The following is a 25,135-nucleotide window of genomic DNA, read 5'->3' on the forward strand; positions in this document are numbered from 1 at the left end:
ATCAAAAGTAAATTACTGGACCAAAATCAGTTTTACTTTATGCTCCATAGAAATTTAACTCAACAAATTGCCCTGAAGCTTTTTTTCAGTTTCACTGTTGCCACCAAGAGCAGTGCATTTGCTTCAGATATCTTCCAGATTCAGAAAATGTTCTGATCAGGTATCTTTTAGTTTCTTTCATTTCTCTTGATGTTGAAGTTATTTCACTAACCTTTATTTATCTTTGCTGTTGAATATACATTTGATTACTAAATTTAAGTGCTTCCGTTTACATGACCTATTTCTTTTGAGCCTTGATGCTGTTGCTTGGATACACTTTCCTCTTCTAAGTAGTTTCATCTTGCTTTTTTCCATGCTTCGGATGATACAAATGAATTGTAATTTAATATTTTTTTTCAGGCTATTAAATATATTTGCTTTGTCTGACATCTTTGTTTCGGGAAAACTTTTGTCTTTGATTGTAATTCTGAGCTGGGAATATCTCTGTGGTTTTATATATAGTATATTCTGTGCAGTATTGAATAGCTTGCTAGTCTTGCTTTTCTTTACAATCAAATGCAAAAAATGACACCATTACACTGAGTAATGGCAAATCACTACATAGCTTGTAGGAATACCAATATGTATAGATAAACAGATGGATATTCAATTCAATTTCCTTTCTGTATTTGTACTGTAGCTGCAAGTTAATTCCTGGAGCATCCTGTACCATTCATCTTTTTGTTTTAATCCTAGATTAGTAAAAATAGATAACAAGAATAAACTAAGCATTTCAATAATAATAATAATCATAGAATTTTAATTTGGGCAAAGGTATTCTTACTCCTATATGCAGTTTTACTGATACCATTTTGAAAAATGTAGAGTAGGGCAGGAAAATGTTGAAGGGAGGGTGACAAGAGACCTTCAGAGGTAGATAATAGTTATGACATACAAAGGGTTTAGAACTCTTACCCTGGAAGAGTAACAGTTGGAAGCAACATAAAAGAAATCCTTAAAGTAATGGATGGCAACAAGAAACAAGTATTCACATATCCTCACAATACAAGAATCAGAGGAATCCCATGAATTGTGTAACAGATGGAAAACAATCAGAAGGAAGAACTTTTCACGGGACAGAAGGAGTGGAGCGTGATACTCTTGGGGACTGAGTAGAGTGTAATATAAAAGTAGGAGTAGGCAGAGCAGTGGAGGTTGTCTACTGGTGGTCTTCAAAGATAGATGACCAGGTGCAATTCTTGACAAGTAATCCTTCAGTCACTGTTTGCTGGAAGTTGAAAAAAATGTATAACAGGATGGTTGAGACTGTTTGCTATAGTTTTGTATGGGTTGCATTCTTATTTATATAATGTGCTGTCTGGCCTGTGCTGCTGCATCTTCATTGTTTCAGAAAGCTGCAGATCTATTACCAGGCTCGTGTTGTTACCTGGAAGCCCTCTGCGGAAGCTTTTGATGCCCAAGGGTGTGTTCATGGTGCTTGGTGATGCCATGGGATCTCTGTGAGTATCAGCTGAAAGGTCACTCTGGGCGGGGGAAGTTCTCCCTGACAGTGCTTCAAGTGCAGAAGGGAGGAAGAACCTATCCCTTATCTAGATGCATCAGAGCTCTTACACACAACCCCATAAATACAAATGCTTATACTCTAGTTACATAAGCTGAACTCAGTGGAGGCAGTACAGATAAATCACATTAAAAATCAGTTACGTATGAGTTATTCAGTGTAAGGAAGAATGGATTCCACATTATATATATATTCAGAATGCTCTCTAGGTACGTTAATCCTTTTCTAAAGTTTTTCTTGATTTTAATATCCAGTATGGAAGAAACTTGAAGAAAGGTCAGCTAAATGCTGATGTATTGTTTCTTCTCATTTTTTACGAAACTATAATTTCTTTACCATTTTTCTTGTTATTCAAATATGTTAAGATGCTATTGAAATTGTCCTGTATCAAATATGCACACTTAAACCAGCAAATACATGTATGTGACTTTTGAAATTAAAATAAAGTGAACTAGCTTTATTATCCACTGCATTCCTCGGAGTTGAATAATCACACATACTGAATAAATCAAAAATTAAATCTAACTACCACATGATAAACAAATAGGAAAACAGCTAACAAAATAGCAATCACAGACCTAGATGACAAATGTTCAGGAAGATAATAATATTTAGAATAATCTGCAAAATCTCCATCAGTCAAAAAAATCATTAAAATAATACTACACAGATGACACTAAACCTTTTTTTAACAGCTCTCCATTTTGTTTAATCAACGTTAAATTTTTTTACAAACTCATCATGTTGTTTTTCATCATAGATATCACACAACATTACTTTGATCATACAACAAAACTTCAGGAGTATGTTGAGACCTCCTGAAAGACCATTTAACTAATTGAGGCACAGCTGTTGTCTGTCAAAGGCAAAATGCCTCACACTTTTGCATCTTAAAGCACACTTTAAAAATGTCAGATGAAAAGGGATGTGTGTTTGATTACTTTGCTAACTATTAAGGAAAAAAAGATATTGGATAACTCAGTGTTGCACATTATTAATAGCTGCCTAAGCAAGAGATGTGGAAAAGCTAAAAATACTCACAAGATGTTTTTCTTCTATTGAGATGATGCTGATACCTGGAATCTTGTATCATACTGTATTAGCATTGCCAAGTGGATTGTTACCTTCAGTGTGAGGTACTTTAATTACATCATCTTAATATTGCTGCTACTTGCCCTAATTCTGCCCTTAGCAATTTTCCTGCTTTTCAGAAATGTTTCAGAGCCCTGAATATTTTGTATTGGTGTGTTTCAAGTCTAGGTTAGTGTGGGTTTCAAACTACTCCAATAAAGCTCTGAAACCAGATCAGTTCTCAGTGGTTTCAGAGTACACAACCATATTAAGAAAGAATGGTCCCAGACCAGCCTGTTCTACTAGTTGTTGCACAGATCTACGTTTCCAGACACACAGCAGGTCATGCCTATCTGGCATGCAGATAGCCATCTCTCTAAACACAATTGTTACACACCAGTAAAGCAGCCTTTCAGCTCAGTCATTTGTAAATGCTGGAGGGAGTGTCTCGTTTGTGCTACTTGTGTTCTTGCACTGTTATAGTGACTACTTGTGGACACATGAAATAATCTCATTTTAGTCTGGAGAAAGGATTTAAATTCAGACAAGCTAGCTCAGCTAGGACACAGGACCAGCTCTGCTTGATACTCTCACTTGGGTTAGTGACAACATAAGTGAGTGCTGACAGTCACACAGTATTTCACAGCATTTCCAGAATGTCAAGAAGAGCAGGCAAGTTCTGTCACAGTTAAGTGGGATATCGTAGGTACTGTTGCAGGTATGGATTTAAGAAAGGATCCTTTCACATCTCAGCATTAGCTTTTATCACACAGTTTCCTGCTGCAATACTGGAAACCCATGCTAGTAGCATAGCACTGCTTCTACTCCCGGAGACATCAGTCTTATTTGCCTACGAGGAAGAGGCATTCTCTAACAGCCAAGAAATGTAGGTCTTTCTGGAAGCACTGCTGGCCCATCCCACTGTGCATGCTAGCCTAGGTTATGTGACCTTTGAGGGAGTGGGGTCTTGCCACATAGCTCAATACAGTCAGGGTGTGTACCTCCAGTGCGTGGCCCTGTGCAGAAGAAAGAATACTCCATCCACCCCAGCCCTGCAGTAACATATATTGGATTAGGTTCTCATGAGATCTAGGACCTTACATGCAACACCAGTGGGATTGCTGTGACTCACATACAGCTTTAAATACACCCACTTGCACCCAGGCTGGACTAAGAAAGATGCTCTGTACCCAGACACCTGTCTCCCTCGCTAATTCTGAGTTAAACACAGATTCTTGGTTACATAACATAACACCAAAGAAACAATTTTATTTTTCCTAAAAATGAAAGGAAGACAAAACAGAACTTTCATTCTATGAGAGTACACGCCTCTCAATCCCTCAGGAGAAAAAAAAATTAAGGGCAGCTCTTGACTTTCACTTTACTTGACATTTGATTTTGAGAATGGAGGATCCTTCTTAATGTATTGTTTTGCCTTAACTTATCTCACTGTTGAAAAAGTATGAAGGAACAGGCCCTCCTGCAGCTCAAAATGGGGCAAGAACTATATTAGTCTCTAGTTATATCTTGACAAACACTAGACATCTGCTTCGGAAGGATTTAAATGAGAACAGAAATAGGATTCATGTTTTCTATCACACTGCATTTCTAATTATTGATGATTTTCACTAAAATAAAGACTTTTTAAAATTAGGTCTGGTACAAGCGTGCTTCAAATCAAATTATAGTATTATGTGCTGCAGAAATAAAAGACAAATTCAATGACCTTGATGATAAAATTTTTCTGAACAGACTTAGCTAAATTTTAAGGAGAGCACTTGATACTAATAATGATAAATTTCTAATCTCCAATAAGGTAGAATTTATGGAAGAAATATCTCCAGTGTTTCTAAATGTATGACTCGAGCAGACAGGTCAGGTTAAACATTTTTTCAGTTTCACCAAGTGCTTAGTGTTCCCCTGAACTGACAGAATTTACCATGTGTCTTTATTAACCCGTGTTATGAAGGTTTGATGACTGGGCCACATGGGACTCAGATGGTGAAAAACTGTAGCAGATTTTGTATTTAGGAAGAAACTAGCTAGATGCGAAAAGCAGATCAGCACATGCAGTCCTTTAACAATAACATACGCACACCTCCTTGTTCTGATACTTCTTTGCTTGCTAGCCCTGCAAGAAAAGATCACAGAATAATTTCTCTTTTGACTCATCCGCTTTAACAGCTAGAATTACTTCAGTAATTGTTCTGCAGTCTTTCACTCATCATTTCAGATAATGCTACTCTTTTCATGAGTTCAGTATTCTGTTCATGGTGTTGATGGTTCCTAAGGGGCCAGGTTCCAATGGTTTGCAAGTTAATTTTGCAAAGGTTGGTGACTAAAATGTCCAGCTTTTTAAAGTAGGGAGTGATTTATTCAAGGCTTGTCATTTTTATTTCGATTTTGGAACCTTGGATGAGTAAATGCCAGTAGGCATCAATGGGGATTATCTGAAAATGAAGAGGAAGCTATGTTTCTGAGTGTGTAAAAATGGTGTGTAAACTAGACTGACATCAGTAGTAATGACAAGCTTGGGTCTTCAGAAATAGGAATGAATGGAAATAGGATATGTGTACTTTAATGGATTTGACTATTTTGCTGTTTTCCGAGTAGTGGTGAGAACAGTCGAGTGAATAGATGTACGAGTCATACTTGCGGACAGCATGTAAGCAGAGAAATGATAGACAGACTTGTAAATATATCATACAATGCAATAGTATATGCTGTACAAAAGGAAAATGGAGCTCAGAGTCTTTAGATTTAAACCTGTTGAACAGCTGTCAAATCTGTGATTGTTTTGACAGAAGCATACCAGTGCTACAGCCCTCGCCTAACTGGATAAGCCAATGCATTTCCCCAGAGAGATCAGTTTATGATGATTTGAAGTATTGGCTATAAAAGCTTACACAACTCATCATTTCACAATCAAGAGCTCCATGAAAGGCCAGTTCCCAACTTATGCTTCAAGGTACTTAAAAGTTAGAGTAACACAGGCTGATACAGTGAAGATGTAGCATATGCTTTTTATCCAGATTCTTTCAGGAGGCTGTCTGTAAGAACATATGAAATATTTTATGAAGCACAATAAAAATCACCATGTGCACCGCTAATGTAGTCTGGAACAGCTGATGATATTACTGCTGTCTGGTTTTGGTTTGCCTGAAAGCCTCAATCTGCAGTTGTTCAACAGCTGAAAAGCAGCTGAATTCAGGCATACAGCGTGAAAGACAACTGAAATGATTAACTTCTGCAGTCCTCCCAGGACCATTCATAATTCAGAGCCCTCTGAGTAGGACTGTAAGGAAATTTATCACCTTTTTACTTTTGGCAAATGCTACTCTGGGAAGGCTTTTACTAAATACTGACTTCCTGAACTTGCCTCTCCCATACCTTGGATAAGCTCTTTCCACTACGATCATAATTTAGCAACTTAAATTATGAGTTAGAATAATTTTCCTTACTAAAACAGCTCATCAGTCAAGGACTTCTCTGAGGCACATCTGGCCTAACAAATACACAAATATGTTCTGCTCAGGTGGAATAAACTTTGAATCTTGATGTCATTTAATTAATTTCCCATCAATTCATATATAAACAATGATTTATATATAATGTAGATTTTTTTACCAGCTTCCTCTGGGTAATAATGTGAGAGCAGTTTCACTTACCTCTTCTAAGGCTTAGGCAGATTTTCCTTTTTTTATGCCATTTCCATTTGGTTTGACAGGACAGGGTTTGTTTGCTTGTTTGTTTGCTCTTTCTTGACCTAGTTTGGGATCAGGTACCTGGCGTAAAATTAGATATCTCTAATCAGCTCGACCCAGCAGAAAATGGAAGAGTTCTATCTTCCTTGTGCTTTGCAGTTTATAGTTGATCAGCCTCATATTGGTCAGTGTTCATGAAACAAAGCTTCCATGCTTTGATGCCAACAATGCTAGGTCTGCCTGAGAACATTTATGTGGCAGTTCCTGGCAGGATGTAAAAATTGTGCCAGATGTGACTTGAAAAACATTTTCCTCCCCATTTGCAGGAAAATACAAACATTGTAATAATATTTATTACACTGTTGGAAAAATCCCATATAATCCCGTGTAATCTGACCAGAAAAAAAAAAAAAAAGAACAATTGAAGGTGGGTAAAATGTTACCAAATCTTACTGTAACAAATATGTAAGCTTAATTACAAAAAATGTAATATAATTACCAGTTAACTCTAAACTTTAGAAGTCTCACCATCCATTTTACACTGAAATCAGTATATCATTAGCACGTGACTGAGAAGAATATGTTGCTGTTAATTGCTTCTTGTTCTATAATGCCTATACCCCTAAGTAAAACCAAATCTTAAAAGAATGGTTATTCCTTTGTGCGACTTCAAATAAGAGAAAATATTCATCTCATTTATGTGGCTGTATCAAGTGTGGTTGTCATACCATACATATGTCTATATGTATTTGAATAACAATGTTTGCTGTATGGAAAGTGCTTACCTTATGGCAGCTCTTGGTCTTATCTAGCCTTTGAGCCAATTTAAATCATGAAATTGGAACAAAGCAAAACACAGAAAACTACTTATAGGAGCTGGTAAATTGAATGGACCCAGAGAAGGATCTGATGAGTGCCAGAGTTGGTGCAATTATGGGGCAGAGCCTTAGAGCTGGCAATGAGGGCACAGAGAGAAGAGAATTGTAATGTTGGTACATGGATAAGATCTCATCCTTTCATAGCAGAGTGATGCTGGATGGATGCTGCTAGTCATTGAACTATACTCAAAATGTGAGCATGATTTCAACGAGGTGTAAAAGAGAATTTCATTTCACAGTGAATGGCCTGTTAATTTAGTTAAGTACCGTGGTAGTTAGTAGTCCAGGGGGAAGAGGATAAACCACAGAATAAAAATATGCTCCTGTCTTGAAATGCTGATGGATTCTGTTTTGTCTCTTTTATTTTTTTTCTCCTTACTGCGGCTCATCCGTTATACTGTGGCTACAGTCTGCTTTGTGACTGACAGAGGCAGACCATGAAAATGCTATAAGCAGCTAACAATCACAAGACTGGACTACAGCAACAGATGGATGCAAGCTTGGGATTATACTTAGCTATAATTATAGTGCAGTTGACAATTTAGGGTGGGCAAACCTGATCCATCTTTAATTAGCTAATCCTAATGAAAACACTCTAGTCACTGGAACAGAACATACTTGTTACAAAGTAATTTACCTTTTGCTATCATGGTCAGACTGTTTCCACTGTGCCAGCAGTGTGTACTTATGCACATTGCTCTGTAGGCACACCCGCCCTATAATTATAAATTCTATTGTCATTTTGCAAAGGTGAGGTAATGTGGTAACCTTCATCAGTTAGCGAAATGTAAACCTTTGAGAAAGCTCGTAATGTACTGGTGTGAATTCATTGCATAGCAAGAATGTGACACCTAGTGGATAGAAAGCATTTGAGAAATGTGGCTGGACCATCAAGGAATACTGACATTAAATGAGCCTACCAAATGGAACAGCAACTTCGCTATAAGAAACGACAATGATTTTAAATGACTCTATGCACGGGGACAAAATAATTGGGTAATGGAATGTTACTCTGGAAGCTTGAATGTGAGGAAGGCATCAGAGCAGATGTCGGGCCAAGAAAGCCATACAGCTCCTAAAAGACAGAGACCAAATCCCATAGAGACGTTGGAGGATTCTGATGTGATGCACTGGAATTAGATTTCAAACAAAACTCAAGTATAAAGTGAGTCTAAAAATCCCCTTTTGTTAAATGTATGTCCCTGTTATTTCTGCACTATCTTTGCAGGAGGTGAGTTTTCACAGTCAGAGACACTGAATAGTGAATAAACTGTACAATTAGGCCACTGGGAGCCAGACTAGACTGAGATAGTTTGAAAAGTCCAATACATCCTGCCTGAACTACCCAATTCAGGTTTTATCTGTTACTGCCCAGTGCAGCATGTAGTACCTGGATTTCAAGTATTCACAGATCTCTGGTTGCCCAGATGCCCTACTTCCTTACTGCTCCAAGGCTATAATAGAAAAACTCAGTACCAGAAACTGACATTTTGTACAATCCATATTTTTCTCTGTAAAATTTACACATTTTAAATGCAAATGCATTTGCAAATATCTAAAAAATGCATGCTGAATAATAGTCAGATGCTAGAGGAAGGATAAAGCTTACCCCTTGGCAGCTGGTACATGTTGTTGGTCTGTACATCGGCTCTGAATAAACTCTGAATCCGGGGGCTTTGTCCTGCAGTCCCCTTTTCGTAGATAAGTGCAAATGGAGTCAGCATGTGGACAGCAGGTTTGTACTGCTCTCATTTTACCTGATAAACCATTACGAAACTGTGAGGGAATCCTCTTGTACGGTCTCTTAGTGCTTCTCTGCTACAGATAGACGCATTGAAACGGAATTATCAGCACAACTTTAAGTTGCACCAGGGGAGATTCAGGTTGGATATGAGGAAGAATTTTTCTGAGAAAGAGCAGTGAGGCAGTGGCACAGGCTGCCCAGGGAGGTGGTGCAGTCACCGTCCCTGGAGGTGTTGAAGAACCGTGTGGATGTGGCACTGTGGGACGTGCTCAGTGGGCTAACAGTTGGATTAGGTGAGGCTGGAGGTTTTTTCCAACTTTATGATTCTGTGGTTCTATGTCAGGCTGAAGCGCAGGATTTTTAAGCTCGATCTCCAGAATCTTTGGCCTGAGAGGAGACAACACGGGAACGAAGGGCGTACAAGACAGAAGGCTGAAGCGAGAGTTCGCGCGGACAGAGCGGGCAGCACCGCCTCCGCCAATGGGAGGAGGAGGGCCGGCCCAGGCCCGGAGTCCGCCTCCCGGAGCTCGGCCCGCCCTGCGGATGTGGCGCCGCGAGCGGCGGTGAGTGGGGTTCGGGTGGTGGGCCGTGCTGTCAGCGCCGCCGCTACCGCCGCCACCGCCACCGCCGCCGCTGCGGGGGAGGAGCCTGCCCCCGTCCGCCCAACCCGTGAGGCTCCCGGGGCGGGGAGAGTAACAGGCCGGGGGTCCGGGCGGGGCTGGGGGCGGCCTCCTCTTGGGTGCTGCGCGGGAGGGGTCGCGTCTGTCAGTGCGCTGCGGCCGTGCGGCTCCTGGAAAGGAGAGGGCTGCTGAGGGAAGCGGGCGGGCTGGCCTGCTGGGCCGCCATAACACGGCGGCAGCGCTGTTGGCCGGGCGGTGGCCCGGTGGGCTGGGCAGAACTCGTGTCCCGCTAGCCAGGCTTACCCCTCCGTGTGAGCCCCGTTGCGTGAAAGTGAGAGCACGGTCCCACCGAGTCTGTGCGAGGCTTTGTGTGCACTAACTCAAGCTAGCTACTTCGTTATGTCCTGCTGACTCGGTGCTGGGTCTTGTATGTGCCGAATCAAACCAGCTTTGTGGTATCAACCTCAGAAGCACAGATTTGAAGAGGGCTTCAGCACTTCTGTGTGTTTTAGAAGCAATAAGGCTGTGATAGCTAACAGCAGTCCTGCTCGCACACTGCATTGATCGCAGGGGTTGTGGATAAGCGGTATACGAGCAAGTTTCCAGAAGCACGCAGTGCGTGCAGAGGCCGTTCTCAGGCTGGAAGGGATGGCTGGAAGTTGGCTGGTGTGGGCTCTGCTGCAGCTGGAACACCCAGCAGTGCTCCTCTGAAGGGATGTCCGTAGTATTCACCAATTACCAGTGCCTTTCTGTGTTGAAGTATGCAGAGTGTGGCAGTTATTGTCGTTACATATAAATGTACATAAAACAACAATGGAAAGTGAAGCAGTAAGGTGGAATGACTTGTCAGGGTGACGTAGTGAATCACTGGCACCACGATTACAATGCCTTATGATGTTGATTGCATTTCCCTTTGTCTGACTCATTCTGATTGTACAGATTTGCACTAGAAATCTTTTAAAAGTATTTTATTAACCTAATGCATTTTCTTTAAATGTTTGCATGCTCAGGCTCAGAGCTGTAAATCCAAATCACGTTCTTATCGCTGTAGATTTGTGTCTATAAAGAACTGAAGGCATAGTATCAACTGAACAGTTCAGTTTGGTGATTAATATATTTGAATAGTCTGTGCTGATGCTTAGCACTTTGTGACTGAACTTTGTTACAGAATGCTTGGCTTATGACTTTCAATAAATCTTTTAATTGCTGTGAGCATAATTTGCTTGTCTGCATGAGAAGTGCCCTGCTCACCTAACAAAGGTACTTTAAGTTTCCTTGGAATACTTGGTTAAAGCTTCACAAGATTAGCTGAGAAAGTACCTCCATAAACGTATAATGTGTTTGCATTCTTACCAGGAAAAGCTTATTTATTTTAGATAGCTGTTTGACTAATGTTCTCTTTTGTCAATGTTTTCATTTGCTGATGATTATTATGCTGTAGGAAGTTGCAAACTGGAGCTTTTGATGCTAGTTCTTCCTTATTACTTTGTTTTTATTTTTTCTCAAAAAACAGTTCTTTGCAATACATAGCAAAAACAGTTTCCATACTTGGAGAGTGAGATATACATGCCCCAAAAGATTGAAAATATCATGCTAAGTGACGGTCAGGGGGTTATTCAAATGCTTTGTAGTGCTCTTTTCAGTTGGTCCACATAAATGGTCATCTGCCACTGTGCTAAGCACAGATACATGTGATCACTGTAGTAAAATTTTACATTCTTTACATTCATATCTTTTCTAATATATATATATTTCATATATATATGTATATATATATATGCTAATATACTGTCATTTTTGTGTTTTTTTTGAACTTAAAAGGTTCTTAAAAGATGAAGGAAACCTGGTCTTTCTTGGATACTTTTGAGCCTAACTTCAGGCCTCTGGTAGTAATTGAGCTTGCAAAAGGCACAAAAAAGGAAACCATAGAATGGTTCACTAAAAGAATAGTTGACAAAAAGGCCAATGGAGGTGAGTATAACAGGATCTTCTGTAACACTTTAGATAGATTGGCTGTCATAATATGAAGACAGACAGAAAATTAGTTTTCATGTGATTCATGATGAAAGTAATTACTGTTTAGCCAGTCCCATTCCATTCTTCAGTTTTGAAGTTGCTTGGTGTCATTTAAGAGTAGTGATGTAAGGTCATGTGCCTACTGAAGTCTAGAATCCATCTTAGTGGTGAAAGAGGAGTAAAGTCATGCAACTTAGATTTTTAGTTACTTTCTGTGCTCATGTTCTAGAGTGTGTTTCTCATGTTGACTAAGAGAAAGTTGTAAATCTTATCAAATCATTACCAAAATGAAGATGCGGTACATCTATTATTCTTCCTTCAAGCCTTGGCTTCATGTTGTAGAATAAAACTGAGTTTGCAGGAAGCAAATTAATCTTGATATATTCATATTGGCTTTTAATTATCTTTTTTCTACCTTGTATGTTTTCACACAGAGAATATTTCATTTCTTGGTGTTCCAGTATACTTCCAAGAATTAAAGTTAGTTTAACTTTGCTTTGTAATTCTTTAGAATTTTTTCTAATCTCTTGGAAAGGCACTTTATGACTTTGTTGTTTATGACTGTTGTATCTGACATCTGATGGTCAGTAAACTTTCTGCAGATATTGGATCTGTGACTCCAAACTTGCTTGGAGGCCTATTTCAGAGGCCTAGTCTTCTTAAAACTAATGGGACTGCCGAAGCAATGATTGCTGATGTGATGTGAGCATTACAGGAGTAAATCCAGACTGTCCTCATTGTTACAATTAATTTTCAGTGAACACTTCCACAGAAACAATACTACAGCAGAGGGTAACCTTGCAAAATTCTGAACACCATATGCTGTTGAAACCTTAATTCTTTATCGCTGTAAGCATACAGCTTCAGTGCTCCTGGTCCAGTATGATAGGTATATGATACAGTTTTCTTTAGGTATAATTTTAATGCATTCCGTTCCTATTTTCCTTCTATTACTTTAAAGGTGCACAACTACTGATTAAACCGTTGGTTACAGAAAATGGAGATGAAACTATTTATCTAATTGGAGCTTCCCACTTAAGGCTGTTGCTGGGAGCTGAAACTGTGGGTTTGGTGAAGGAGTGTAATGATAATTCAATGAGAAGTTTCACATACAGCAGTAGAAAAACTTTCAAAGATTTTGCAGGTAAGCGTTGTTAAACTTCTTGTATCATTACAAAGCTGTGAGTACATTTATAATCAGTTTCACTAATAAATCTTTCATGGTTTATCCCTTGGAATGGTGTTATGATAGGATTGTTAACGTAGTTCTTCAAAAACTGGGATTGATTTTGAAAAAGTTTCATACTATATTTCCTTATTTTTGTATTCTCATCACAATTAGTTGTCTCAAATAGTTTATCGTTATGTTCCATAAAAAAAAAACCAAACTGCTGTGATAATTGATGTGAAACGCTTTCTGAAAAGCAGCAAGCATTTTTCAAGGCTAGGCTGGATGGGGCTTTGAGCAGCCTGGTCTGTAGGGAGGTGCCCTGCCTACAGCAGGGGGGCTGGAAGTAGATGATCTTAAAGGTCCCTTCCAACCCAAACCATTCTATGATTCTGTGGTTTTATTCATTTTTAGTTTTCAGAAAAATACTTTGGGAACTGTATAGCAGAAATGGATATAGAGATTCTGAAATTGGCAAATAGTGGAAACATAACAGAGTCTTTCAACAGGTCAACAGTATCTAGTACTTGCTGGTATGCTATCCCAGTCTTCAGCAGTTCATAATTCTTTGTGTTTGAATTCATTCTCTTAATTCACCAGGGTAGTAAAAAATGCAGTAGCAAATGTGTGCTAGTTATAGAAAACTTCTTCCTATGGTGTTCATTTTAAAAAGTGGAGGTTTTGCTAAAAGATGTTTGTTGGACTGGTCTTTTTTGGTATTTTTTTTTTTGCTCAGTTGTCTTATTATGCTGCACAGTTTCTTACTACTTTCTTTTTTTATTTAGATGACAATCACAATTTCCTTACGATGTCAGAATGTCAGTATATCATCAAACATGAGCTTGAAAATTTGAGAGCTAGAGATGAAAAAATGATCCCTGGATATCCACAGGCAAAGCTATATCCAGGAAAATCAATTGGTAAGCAAGGTAGTTTGTTGTCTGTGTGTCAGCATCTTGATTTAGGACAGTCTTCGTGGTGGAAAAAAAGCCTTAATTTTCCTGCAATTAAGATAAACTCTCGAGATGTAAATCACACTATTAATTTATCTTGTCTTCTCAGATTTTCATGATGATGAAACAAGGGGCAGTGAATGTAAAGTGTAACAAAGAAAATTCCAAATAGATATTAAGAAAATGTTCTTTACAGTGAGGAAAATCAAGCATTGGAACAGTATCTTAGACTGTGGGAATTCTTCCCTGGAAGACATTTAAATCTTAATTGGACAGTATCCTGCACAGCTTGAATTAAGCTGGACCTCCTTTGAGCAGGAGGTTGGACCAAATGACTTCCATAGTACCATTACATCCTGAGTCTTCCTATGAGACTGATATTCTTGCTTTACATTCTTTTTAGCTGAATAAATTTTCAAGTAAGTTTATGTTATCTATTATTTTTAGTTGGTACCCAAATAATTTGTGTTTAAAAAAAAAAAAAAAAAAAAAGGAAACAAACACAGCCAAACCCACCGCCAAACAATTTTTTTTACAAAATCTACAGGGGAAGGCCACAGGAAGTCATTGGAATAAATGTGCTCCTGTTCATGAATAAATATTTTATCGATAGTAAGTTTACTTGCTTCTTTTTGGGGTAAGGAATGGTAGTAGTATGACATGTTTATTGTTTCAAGAGTAGATTTATGACCTGCAAATGTTGGAAACAGCATGCCCTAAGTAGTATCTTTATGGTAGCTTCAACTAGTGTATTGATAGAGATGCTACAGTTTCTTAGGAGATAGTTTCTCTTCTAGAATTCCTATATCATTTTAATAACAGTGTTTTTATCCATTACTGTTTGTCACCTAAGAAAATTCAAGGGAACTTTAGGTTTGGTAAGTACGTAATGTAACCCATTTGCTGATATCAACTTTCTTGTATTTGGCAAGAGTACTAGTACTTCTTTTTCCTTCTAGTGAGAAGATTATTGACCAATGGTATTCTAGTTCAGATTTTCCCACTCCATGACAGAGAAGAATTGAAAAAGCTCCGACACACCTGGTATGGCCGAGTCAAAATTGGCTATCAACCTTTAGGTATGTGAACACTTACTCTGCTATGCATAAAGTGCAGGGTTTCTTCTGGAGGAATTTTCTCTTGGTGTGAGAAGACCAAAGGTCCTTCCCAACTACTGCTCCATCATTTAGCTTCTATAAAAGTGATTCTCCTGTGTGGAAAGTAAGTATTGTAACAAGAAGTCAGTTGTTTCACTAGGAATTCACCTTGTCACCTCCCTGTTTCACTAACAGTTTACCTTGGTGCGTTCCCATTTCACTGAGTTTGCCTTGTCACCTTCCCAGATTCCCACTACAGTTCACCTTCTCTAATATTACCTTTCTGCCCAAGTTGCTTTGTTAGTTATCATGGACTGAAGTTCGCTTAAACTTGCTGTTACTTGGAGCCAAGAAGGTACTTTGTAAATGGTTTCTTGACTGTAACCTATCTGGACTTGCTGACATGCATAGTCAAGGTCGCTTCATCAAATTCTTCTTCATTCTAAAGTGCCTGTAGGTTCATGTGCTATGATGACTAGCACTGCAACTTTTCTGGGGTGAAGTAGGAGCCTGAGAGGATGTGTAGGCTGCTGTCTCTCAGTTCATAATGATTTTCTTTCTTGTGGCTGCAGAAGGTCTGTGCTATGTAGACCTTTGGCCCAAGCAGAGCAGTTCAAACACCTCAGAACATGCAGTTCAAACACCCTATGACTATTTCTTGTAATATTGAGTTTTAAAATTTCACCCACTGTTCTTTTGAGTAGCCCCCTGAGGGAGTTCAGGACATGAAATTGGTGAGCTAGTCTGGCGATACAGTGTCAGTATAGTTCCACCTTAGCAGCAGTCTCCTTTTAACAGAAGTGTCGCTACACATCAGCAAATCAGTAGTGGACCAAGCCAAAACTATTTATTTTCAAATTAACTTTTGGTAGGAAGGCTCCTCTATGTCTGGAGTTGACAAAACTACATTGATTTGTATGCTTTTCAAAAGTGTGAGTTGTTGGTTGCTAGATTCAGTGGAGTGGATTATATACACTGAGAAAGTTCAAAATGAAAACAAGTTTTAATCTGACAAATGTGGAGAGAGTTAACTTCTGAATTTGCAGAAACGCTGTGAACTTTATATGAAGAAGAAAAAAACTAAGAGTTTGCCTGACTGATAATCTCTTGGTCCAGCGGTTACTTGAGAGTCTTCCTTGAGCTATAGAAGTTAAGGATCTGGCTCAATAATTCCTGCCTCCAGACTAGAGGATTCCGCTCTGTACTCTTCTCTTGTTTATACAGGAGAGGTTCTTTTTGAATGACATCAAATACACAAAAAATTTAAAAGTAAATTCCATTAACCCTGCTATATATGTACTAATTTAGGGATCTCTTTTATGTTGTGCACGTGCAGCGTGAAATGATGCTCGTGGTCTATACTCAAACTCATTTAATAATAAATTCTTGATTAATTGAAAAAGATTTTGGCATAATGATTTTTCTGTTTGTTTGCCTTTCCCTCTGGCTTTCAGAGGCTTATCTGATTGGCAGCTATGAATTTTTGCTGCTGTTTTCTGTAAACTGCATGCCGTACCAGTATTCTGGCATTGCACACGAGCTTTTGATCTGCTAGTCTTTTATGCAGAATACGTGTGCAGTGTCAATTCACAGGCTGTGATATTTTATTACGTGAGTGAATACGTAGCAGTGATATACAACTATAAAGGACCTGGTTTTTGAGGGAGGCAAAGATTAAAACAGATTTTAACACTCTAAACTCGGTATGCTAGTTATTTCTAAATCTTCAGAACTGATGGCATTTCTAGATTATGATGGCTAGTACTCTACAATTTTTTTGTTAGTAATTTAAGCGAGATCTTGTTTTCCATGGAGATTGTGCATCTGTCATATCCATTAGTACTGCACTATCCAAACTTTTAGAACACTTAAGCAGACTTGAGTGAGAACGATAGTTCATTTCATGTATTGATTGTCTACTGAAGGGAATTTCTTAGCCTCTTTGTGTTTTTAGAAGTGTTTAAGAACTCAGTATATTTTTTCATCTATTCCTTTATTTCACTGAGGGGTGGCAAAGCACAGCTAGATCTTCTAACACTGTGCAAATTGAAACAAATTTGGTTCCCATGTCTACATAATGCCACTGAGAAACTTTAGAAATCAGGTGTCACTGACTTGATATAAAAAACTTATATGCCACCCTAGCCATTCCTTTATAGATTCTGTTTTTAAGAATGCTAGTATTTATTTTGCTCTGGATACTGTAGGTATTGAGGTATTTGGCTTCCCTACTATCTGAATATATGCATTTGTATAACATAACGCAAATAACCTTCTCTGGTTTTGGAATGTAGGAGAGGGAGAAACAAACAAACAAAAAAAACCCAACAGATCAGAAAACGTAAATTTGGGCCAAGGGATTAATTTGTGTTCAATTTTGATATTTATTGTACTCCTATGTATATTGAGTGTCTTAACTGAGACATTTTTCTCTGCAGATGAGATACGCTCCTACTTTGGTGAAACCATTGCTCTCTACTTTGGCTTCTTAGAGTACTTCACGTTTGCATTGATTCCAATGGCTGTCATTGGAATTCCTTACTATGTGTTTGCATGGGAAGATTATGACAAATATGTAATGTTTGCCACATTCAACCTGCTGTGGTCCACTGTGATCCTGGAAGTTTGGAAGCGGATTTGCGCTGTGATGACGTACCGCTGGGGGACACTGTTGATGAAGAGGCAGTTTGAAGAACCAAGGCCAGGTTTCCACGGTGCTTTGGGTATCAATCCTGTCACTGGGAGGGAGGAACCGGTGTACTCAAGTATTAAGAGACAGTTACGCATTTATCTGGTGTCCGTACCGTTTGTGTGCCTTTGCCTCTACTTCTCGCTGTATGTGATGATGATTTACTTCGACTTGGAACAGTGGGCTCTGGATTATCATGAGGAGAATAAGTCCACCTTCAGCAGCTTGATGCTGTATGTGCCCAGTATCATATATGCTGTCGTGATTGAAATTATGAACCGTATCTATAGGTATGCTGCTGAATTCTTAACGTCATGGGGTAAGAAAACTATTTATTATTCTTATTTTTACATTATAATTTAGAATCACAAATGTTTAAGACTTACTTTACTGAGGGGTAAAAGAGCTGGCCACTTTCACTTCTTTCTTTTATTCGGAGTGTTACGAGATAGCAGATCCATGTTTGGTTTAATTTGGTCTGAGTCTAGCAGAAGGGATGATCGTGCCTTCCTCTTCAACCTCTCTCTGATGCCAGTCTCCCTTCTCTGAATTAGTTCTTTCTTAGGCTACTTTAGCCGTATTGCTTGCCCAAGGGAGGAGGTGAGATCATCAGGGTAGGAGATTAGAGGTAGACAGCAGAGGAAACTGTCCTGGCGTCTTTGTTCCATAACCTGAGTTTGATGAATATATCTTTGTGTGTGTGTGTGCGTGTGTGTGTGTGTGTGATACATCATTGCAGAGGATAGAAGCACTGAGATAACAGAACAAAATCTAAAAACATTAACAAAATTGTCTTAAAATAATGTTTGTGTATATTATATGTATAATGAAGATTGAGGTTTCACATCCTTATCAGAATATTTTCTTCTGGGCACTCTCAGAAGAGAGTGAACAGGATTAGGAGTTCATCTGATTGTCTCCGACTTGACTTATTTTCAGCTAAGATCTGATGTTAGCAGCTGAAGTGGCAGAGCATAGGAAGGAATCTGGGTATGGAGGCTGGCAACTAGAGAAGTTGCAGGATCTGTGCATTGCCACTGCTGCTACTAAAGAAATGATGGTACCGTATAAATTGTTATTGCCATAAATTATTGGAGGAACTATTCCTTAGACACTACCACTAAAATGATTTCTAGGTGGAAAAATGTTTCTGTTTTGTATAACAGTGTTTAGTACATTGCGTGTGCTTCTGCTGTTTACTAATGAGTAATTTTGTTGATTTTTTTAGAAAATCACAGGCTGGAGTCTTCATATCAGAATCATTTAATTCTGAAGGTTTTAGTGGTAAGTAGGTAGTGTGAGGAGTAAAAGGTTATTTAAAAAGGGAAGTTAAGTGTTTTATTTGTATTTTCCCAGCATTCCTGCTTTGACTTTCAATTTTGTTCAGTGCCAAATAATTTTTGATGAAACAGAATTTCTGTTGTGGTTGCAGTGACTGCTAGGCTGTATAAATACCTTGTTTTATATTGCACAGGTTAGTTGTTTTTGAATTGATTGTTCTTTCATTAGGATTCTGGATATGCAATGTAGTTGTTATATTCTCTGGATATATGTATATATATTTCTCTTAGTTGATGTGGTCCTGGCTTCAACTGGGAATGATTCCTTTTGGTTTTTGCAACATTTTATGGTAAACTGCGCTTTAAGAAGTTCACACATTAACTTGCATTTGTACTAAGTTCAACCAGCTAATCAGAGGAGACTGGATATACTTGTCCATTACTCTGCTTGCGTTCAGCTCATAATATATATTGAATATATATATTGATATATTTACCTCGGGCCTCTGAATAAGTTGCTCTTGCGTGCATACATATATACTGTAAAGTGAATGGGAGAGGATTAGGTGCTTGTATTGATTCTAAGAGACTGTACTGTAAATCTTGAGAAAAGTTCTACTGCAGTGCCCGATCATGATTTTTCAGGTACAATACTGTGATTTATTTCTCATTTTAGTAGTAGGGAATATTCTTCTCGGTCATAAAACCTCCTGAACTGGTTAAACAGAAAACTAACATCAATTGAGGAACAGTTATACATATCTAAAGAGATGTCTTCCAATAAATAGATTTTGTCATCATTTTTATTTGAAAAAAGTCATCACCCTGAACTAAGATCAACGCCAAATTGTGGAAGATAAGTAGACGATGACAGGTGTTTAAAGTGTTCACATTTTATAATTTAAATGTATAACACATTGTATATTGTGCTTTAGGAAGGCATCGAGGTAGTTTAATGGAAATAGGAGTTGGATCAATACGATCAGAATTATTTTTTTCTGATGTAGTTTTAAAGGTGGTAAAGAAATTCAATTTAATGGACAGTTTGTATCTGTGTGGAATCAGAGTAACTGTTAGATGATACTTGGCATTTTGTTCTCAAGCCATGAATTTCCACTTGCATAATAACAAATATTTTCATTTGCAGTTCAACTTCTTGAATTGTTTTGCATCTCTCTTCTACATTGCTTTTGTGCTGTTTGATATGAAACTTCTGAGACAGGTAAGTTACTCAAACATTAAAAACAATGATGCAGCTAGGAAAATAAAGGATTGCTTGAAATAGTGCTGATTTTTTTCAGTAGTTTTTCTAAATATGTACATGTATGTATTGTTGTTGTCAAGTTTATATTTTCTTATGAATACAGTTCCATATTTCAATTTATCTTGCACATCTGCAGAATGATAACAGAGTAATGTAGAGCGATCATTTTTCTCCTTGCAGATGAGAAAAAGAAATTGATTGCTCCCTCACACTGATGAAGCTGGGGAATTTTCATTTCCTCTTCTTTTCCTTTATGTTACAAAGTGTTTTTCTTTATAGTGTTCTTATTGAGAGGTTCCTGAGGATAGGAGTATTATTAAGTTTATTACTACAGTGAGAAATTGAAAATAAATAGAAGCAACAATAATTTGTCATTGGTATTTTAAATCAGTTTTCTGTTGTTAATATTGCTTGAAATCAAATGCATGAAAATCAAGTAAAAGTAATTATTTCTTTGGCTGTAGAAACTTAATATGTATTCTTTTAAGTCCATTGTTTACCTCTGTTAGTGATAAATGACGTATTGTTAAGTGTTTAGCTTTCATTGGACTTCCTGTACTGTTTCCAAGATGCATAAAGATCCACTAAATAGTTAATTATCTAAAGACCTATTTAGTTCTTTTCAGCACATTGCAAAGAATGGGAACCAGAGCAGCTATCCTTCTCATTTGCTATTGCTAGTTTTATTATGCTGGCTGCTTTTGTTGTGGTGTAAGAACTTGCAGTGTTAATAGAACACACAAAATTAGAAACGATCACAGACTTATTGCAGGTCTATTAATTGCTTTTTTTTTAATGTATTTTTATTTTTATTTTTTAGAGCTTGGCCACTTTGCTGATAACTTCACAGATCCTCAATCAATTTGCAGAATCCCTGCTTCCTTACTGGCTTCAGAAGAGACATGTGAAGAAGATGAAGAAACACACGCATTCTCTGAAAACAGAAACGGACCTGTCATTAGTTGAACAAGTCAACTTGGAAAAAGAAATGGGCACCTATTTTGTATGTTGAATATGCTCATATGTTGTTAGGATATATATTTTGCTAGATTATATGCTGCTAAAAAGTGGTTTCAGGTGAATTGTTGTTAGCTGCAATGTAGTACATTAGAGTAGCTATTTTATTTCAGAAGGTGCTCTGAATACATGATAAGTATAGTTTGACCTCTTGGCAATAGTCATAATCTTCTTTTTAGAAACAAAGAGTGGAACAGAGTAAGGAATTGCTTGTTTCTCATTATAGAATGTGATAGCAATTGTTGCTTTTGAAACAGCAGATCATTTTTGTCAATTCACTGGGGGATAAGCTACATTTGTAGACTCCTAGTGCCCAAATTATATCTTGCGAGGGAAACCCTGATGTCTAGATTTTATTCTTATGTGGTGGAACTTAGAATCCTTACTTCTTACTGAATTGATCTCTCTGTTGTATCGCCCAAACGCAGAAAGATGGGTTACTATGTCCAGAGCAAAGGCCCTTCATTATGCTTGGAGCAGTCACATTTTTCTACTGTTTGTTGTCTTTTGAATTATTTTTAGCCCTAGCAGTGAGAGTTACAAGGGCTACAAAACAAACAAACAAAAAAAACCCAAAACCAACAAACAACCAAGCAGCAGCAGTGTAACTGCATGTTTCTTCTACTGAAAGACCTGGGTACTCCTGTACTTAAGGAAGTCAAGTTTTGTTTGTCATTCTCTCTGTCAGCTGTTTCTGCTTTTCTATTTCTCTATTTCTGTTTAACACTCACTGGAGATTTCTTGTTCTTTGGAGCCTGTTTACACCTTCTGGCTTGGTCCCAGAAGTGTTCCCACTAGCACAACAGGTGCTGCAGTCCTGGAATAGCCCAACTGCTATACTTGCTATCTTCTACATTTCTCCTAATCCCAGCAGTGTTTTTGGCCATCTCGTATGCTGGACTTGGCAGTCATCGTTCACAATGGCAACATAAAATTATTGTAAGAGTTAGGTTAATGAGCACAGTAGCCAGCGCAACCTAAGAAGGCAGAAGAGATGAACTCTTTAGGCCAGTACTACTGCTGGAAGCTCTTCTTCTTGAAATTACAGCTTTGGCATTCGTGCTGTCTTCCTATCTCAGTTTCTGATGGCTTCATAGTCAGTAAGCACATGACAAACAACACAAAATCAGATCATCAATTTTACCTGTGTTGTTTTTAGGATTTCCTTCTCACCATCCACAAAGTTTTAAGATGTATTTGTGTCATCTTATTACGTTAAACTGGTAAGTTTTCTTGGAATAGGTCTTGCTTAGTATATTATTGTCTCCACCATACTTTACTTCTTGATTTGAATTTGGTTGATTTGTTTCTCTGTATTTAACACGTGTTGTGGAATTCATTACTTGGTGTTCTAGAGGAGTTGACAAAATGCAGTAGTGTGTATGTTAAGACCTTACAGAGTGACTGACAGCTTGTTCCGTCGAATGCTGCAAGCATAGTCACAAGGGATTTAATGCTTTATGCCTTTACAGAGTAAGAAATAGATGTAGGTCATGTACTTTTTATGTAAAAGTAGAGAACATCAGAGTTAGAAATTTATTTTGAAATGTGAGAGTACCATGAAGTGGGAAATGAAAATACTACCTTTGCAGCTGAATAATTGTACTAACATTTCACTGGGACTGTTGGTATCTTTCACTTCATATATGGGGAGGTAGATTGGCAGAGAGCACCTGTCTTACAGTGGAGAGCACAGCAGAAATCCTTAAGTTAGTGTCTGAACTGGTAAATCAGCATGGTCCAGCAAGGAGCCTGAAAACACACCAGCACAGATCCAAGGGCTGTGAATTGGCAGCAGGTGTCGACTTGCCTGACCAAATAAGTTCTGGCTCCTAGAGCTGATCTGACTTCTGGTTCTTAACTGGCACATACAAAGCCAGCGTGGTGTCTGAATCCTGCTGGCCAGTGCCTCTTGCAGATCAGATGTATCTGCACCTGTTGTGTGGTCATACCTTGAATAATTTTTCAAGGAGAAACAGTAGGTCCAGTTGTGGGGTTATGACTTTGCCTTTGAGTTGCCCACTTCTTGCCTCAGTTTCAGTCCAGTACACGGTGTATTCAACACCTTAGATTTTAACTTCAATCTAAATATTTTGATTGTGCTATATTTGTGTATATAGTATACACGGTATTAGACCACTTGTTTCTAAGTGTTGAGCTGTCAGCAGAAAAGAGTATTACTAAAATTACATCTGTCACAAGGGGGAAGCATTTGACTATGTTTAGTAACTGAGGAGTTCAGCAGGAGTGTTGACAGAATTCTGTGTTTCAGGATTTTTTCTTTCCCTTTCCTTTCTTCACTTACCCTTTAATATTCTAATTTCTCTTTGCCCTCCTTGCCCTCTCCCCTCACCTCCTTTTTGTGTCTCTCCAGCCCTTCAACTGATTTAAAGTATGAAAGCTTGTAGTCCTTATTTCACCTCTGTTTTTTCTCTCCTAATTCATTTTGAATCCTGGGTTGCTTTGTTGATTGTTTCCTTGATGCCATAGATTGTGCTGCTCCTGTGGCTAGGGCAACAGGAGGTTGATAACAGTGATAATAGCACAGTTAACATCCTCTCAGATGTTTCCTTCATAAAGTGTTGTAAATCAAGTAGGAGAAAAGTAGATGCTCGTTTTATTTTCAGACTGCTGTGCTGAGAAGTCAGTAGGTATTGAGCAAGAAAGTGGAAATGCAGTGCAGTTACCAGGGGGAGAATTATAAAGGGACACACTGCTCCTTGCTTGAAACATGTAACTGACAGCACGGACAAATGTGTGACTGCCACTCCAGTGAGTGATGCTGCACAAATGCCCCTAATGAAGACCTTGCTAAAATTCAGAGTTCATACAGGAAATCTTTGTGGAAAAAAATCTCCTTGATTTTAAACGTTACACAGCTCCTCAAGGTCTCGCCTGCAGAGCAAACCTGTTTGTATGTGAGATGTGAAAACGAGCTTGAATGAGGAATGTAGCTGATGAGTGGCCCATGTTGATTTCTGAGCTTGCTGGCTTCTGCTGCCCGTTTGCTAGAGCAAGAGCACCAGGTGCTAGAGGTGGCAGTTGGTTTAACTGTCATCAACCAGATTAGAAAATTGTGTCTGTGATGCATGGAACCAAAACTAATGTTATATTTCCTGTACTAATCTCAGTTACTGTCAAATCTTAATCGATAGTTTTGTTGGTTCGTTTATTTTATTTTGAGAGAGAAGAAAATGTGTGGGTCTGGATGAATACCAAATAGCTGTATCCTAGTTTAAGTAGTTTATGATATTTCATCACCCTTTGTTCAGAGAACACATTGGACAAAATCAATCCTTTTCTTTAGAAATTATTGGTTTATTCTTCGTTTTCATGAATAATTGCTGCAATCACAGAAAACTATTATTAATATAACAAAATTAGTATGTAAATATGTATAAAGACCTACATGTGAATACTTAATCAGCATTTAAGTACCCGAATTGTTGATTCAAAAATAAGGAGATAGATGCATTGCAGATTTGCCAGAATAGGGCTTTTTGTTTGCATTAATTGTTCCTTTCAGATGCCAGTGCTACATTTTGACATTTTAGCCTTCAAGTAGGCAATTAATTCTAACTTACTCATTTGAAATAGATGTGCAGGAATATTAGAGAAGAGTTGCCTGTTTGAAACCTATGTTTCTGGTTAGACCTTTCCTGGACCGTCTGAAGTACTAGGCCTATTTGTAAGAGCATTGTGAGGAGAGTGTTCTGCCAGTTACATGAATGATGCTGTTTTCTTGTCCTACACTGTTCTGTCAGTAGCTGTTTCACTGGGATAGTCAAGAACTTACAGTGAGTCTGTTCATACAATTACTTCATATACTTCATGTAATATGGATAAGTGAACGATACAGAGAGTGCATTAGGCGAAGGGAAAACCTTGACCTACCCATATTAAGAAGTTCTGAATAATTTAGTATTGTAAAAATTACTAGACAGGATGTCTTTTCTCCTACTGCTGATCATTATCAGGCAGATAATTTGACATGAGGAACCATGTTTATAGCTGTACTATTAATTCCACGTCTTCATGTATTTTTTCTGAGTAAAAGTTGCTTTTTTTTTTTT

The 25,135-nt window shown here is 38.2% G+C and overlaps 1 protein-coding gene and 1 long non-coding RNA gene across 5 annotated transcripts in view; one reads left to right on the forward strand and one right to left on the reverse strand.

The window, feature by feature from the left end:
- Positions 1–837: 837 nt before the first annotated feature.
- Positions 838–9,642, reverse strand: LOC109368283 (uncharacterized). Its single transcript, XR_002116173.3, has 3 exons — positions 8,824–9,642; positions 6,301–6,417; positions 838–4,763 (listed from the first exon to the last, which is right to left on the reverse strand). It is a non-coding gene; the product is annotated as an uncharacterized LOC109368283 (long non-coding RNA).
- The window catches only part of ANO10 (anoctamin 10), a 119,873-nt gene continuing 104,138 nt past the window's right edge, over positions 9,401–25,135 (forward strand). For 3 of the 4 annotated variants that reach the window (XM_085226423.1, XM_085226425.1, XM_085226426.1), the window contains exons 1-9: positions 9,401–9,521; positions 11,400–11,549; positions 12,556–12,738; positions 13,548–13,682; positions 14,675–14,794; positions 17,251–17,820; positions 18,730–18,785; positions 19,929–20,003; positions 20,866–21,048. In XM_085226423.1, the coding sequence (XP_085082549.1) occupies positions 11,411–11,549; positions 12,556–12,738; positions 13,548–13,682; positions 14,675–14,794; positions 17,251–17,820; positions 18,730–18,785; positions 19,929–20,003; positions 20,866–21,048 (1,461 nt within the window). In that variant the 5' untranslated portion in view covers positions 9,401–9,521; positions 11,400–11,410. Of the gene's footprint in view, positions 9,628–11,399; positions 11,550–12,555; positions 12,739–13,547; positions 13,683–14,674; positions 14,795–17,250; positions 17,821–18,729; positions 18,786–19,928; positions 20,004–20,865; positions 21,049–25,135 lie in introns of all 4 variants that reach the window. The other variant, XM_085226424.1, reaches the window with a different exon arrangement.

Source organism: Meleagris gallopavo, chromosome 6, assembly GCF_905368555.1.
Source record: "Meleagris gallopavo chromosome 6, MGAL_WU_HG_1.1, whole genome shotgun sequence".
Taxonomy (NCBI): domain Eukaryota; kingdom Metazoa; phylum Chordata; class Aves; order Galliformes; family Phasianidae; genus Meleagris; species Meleagris gallopavo.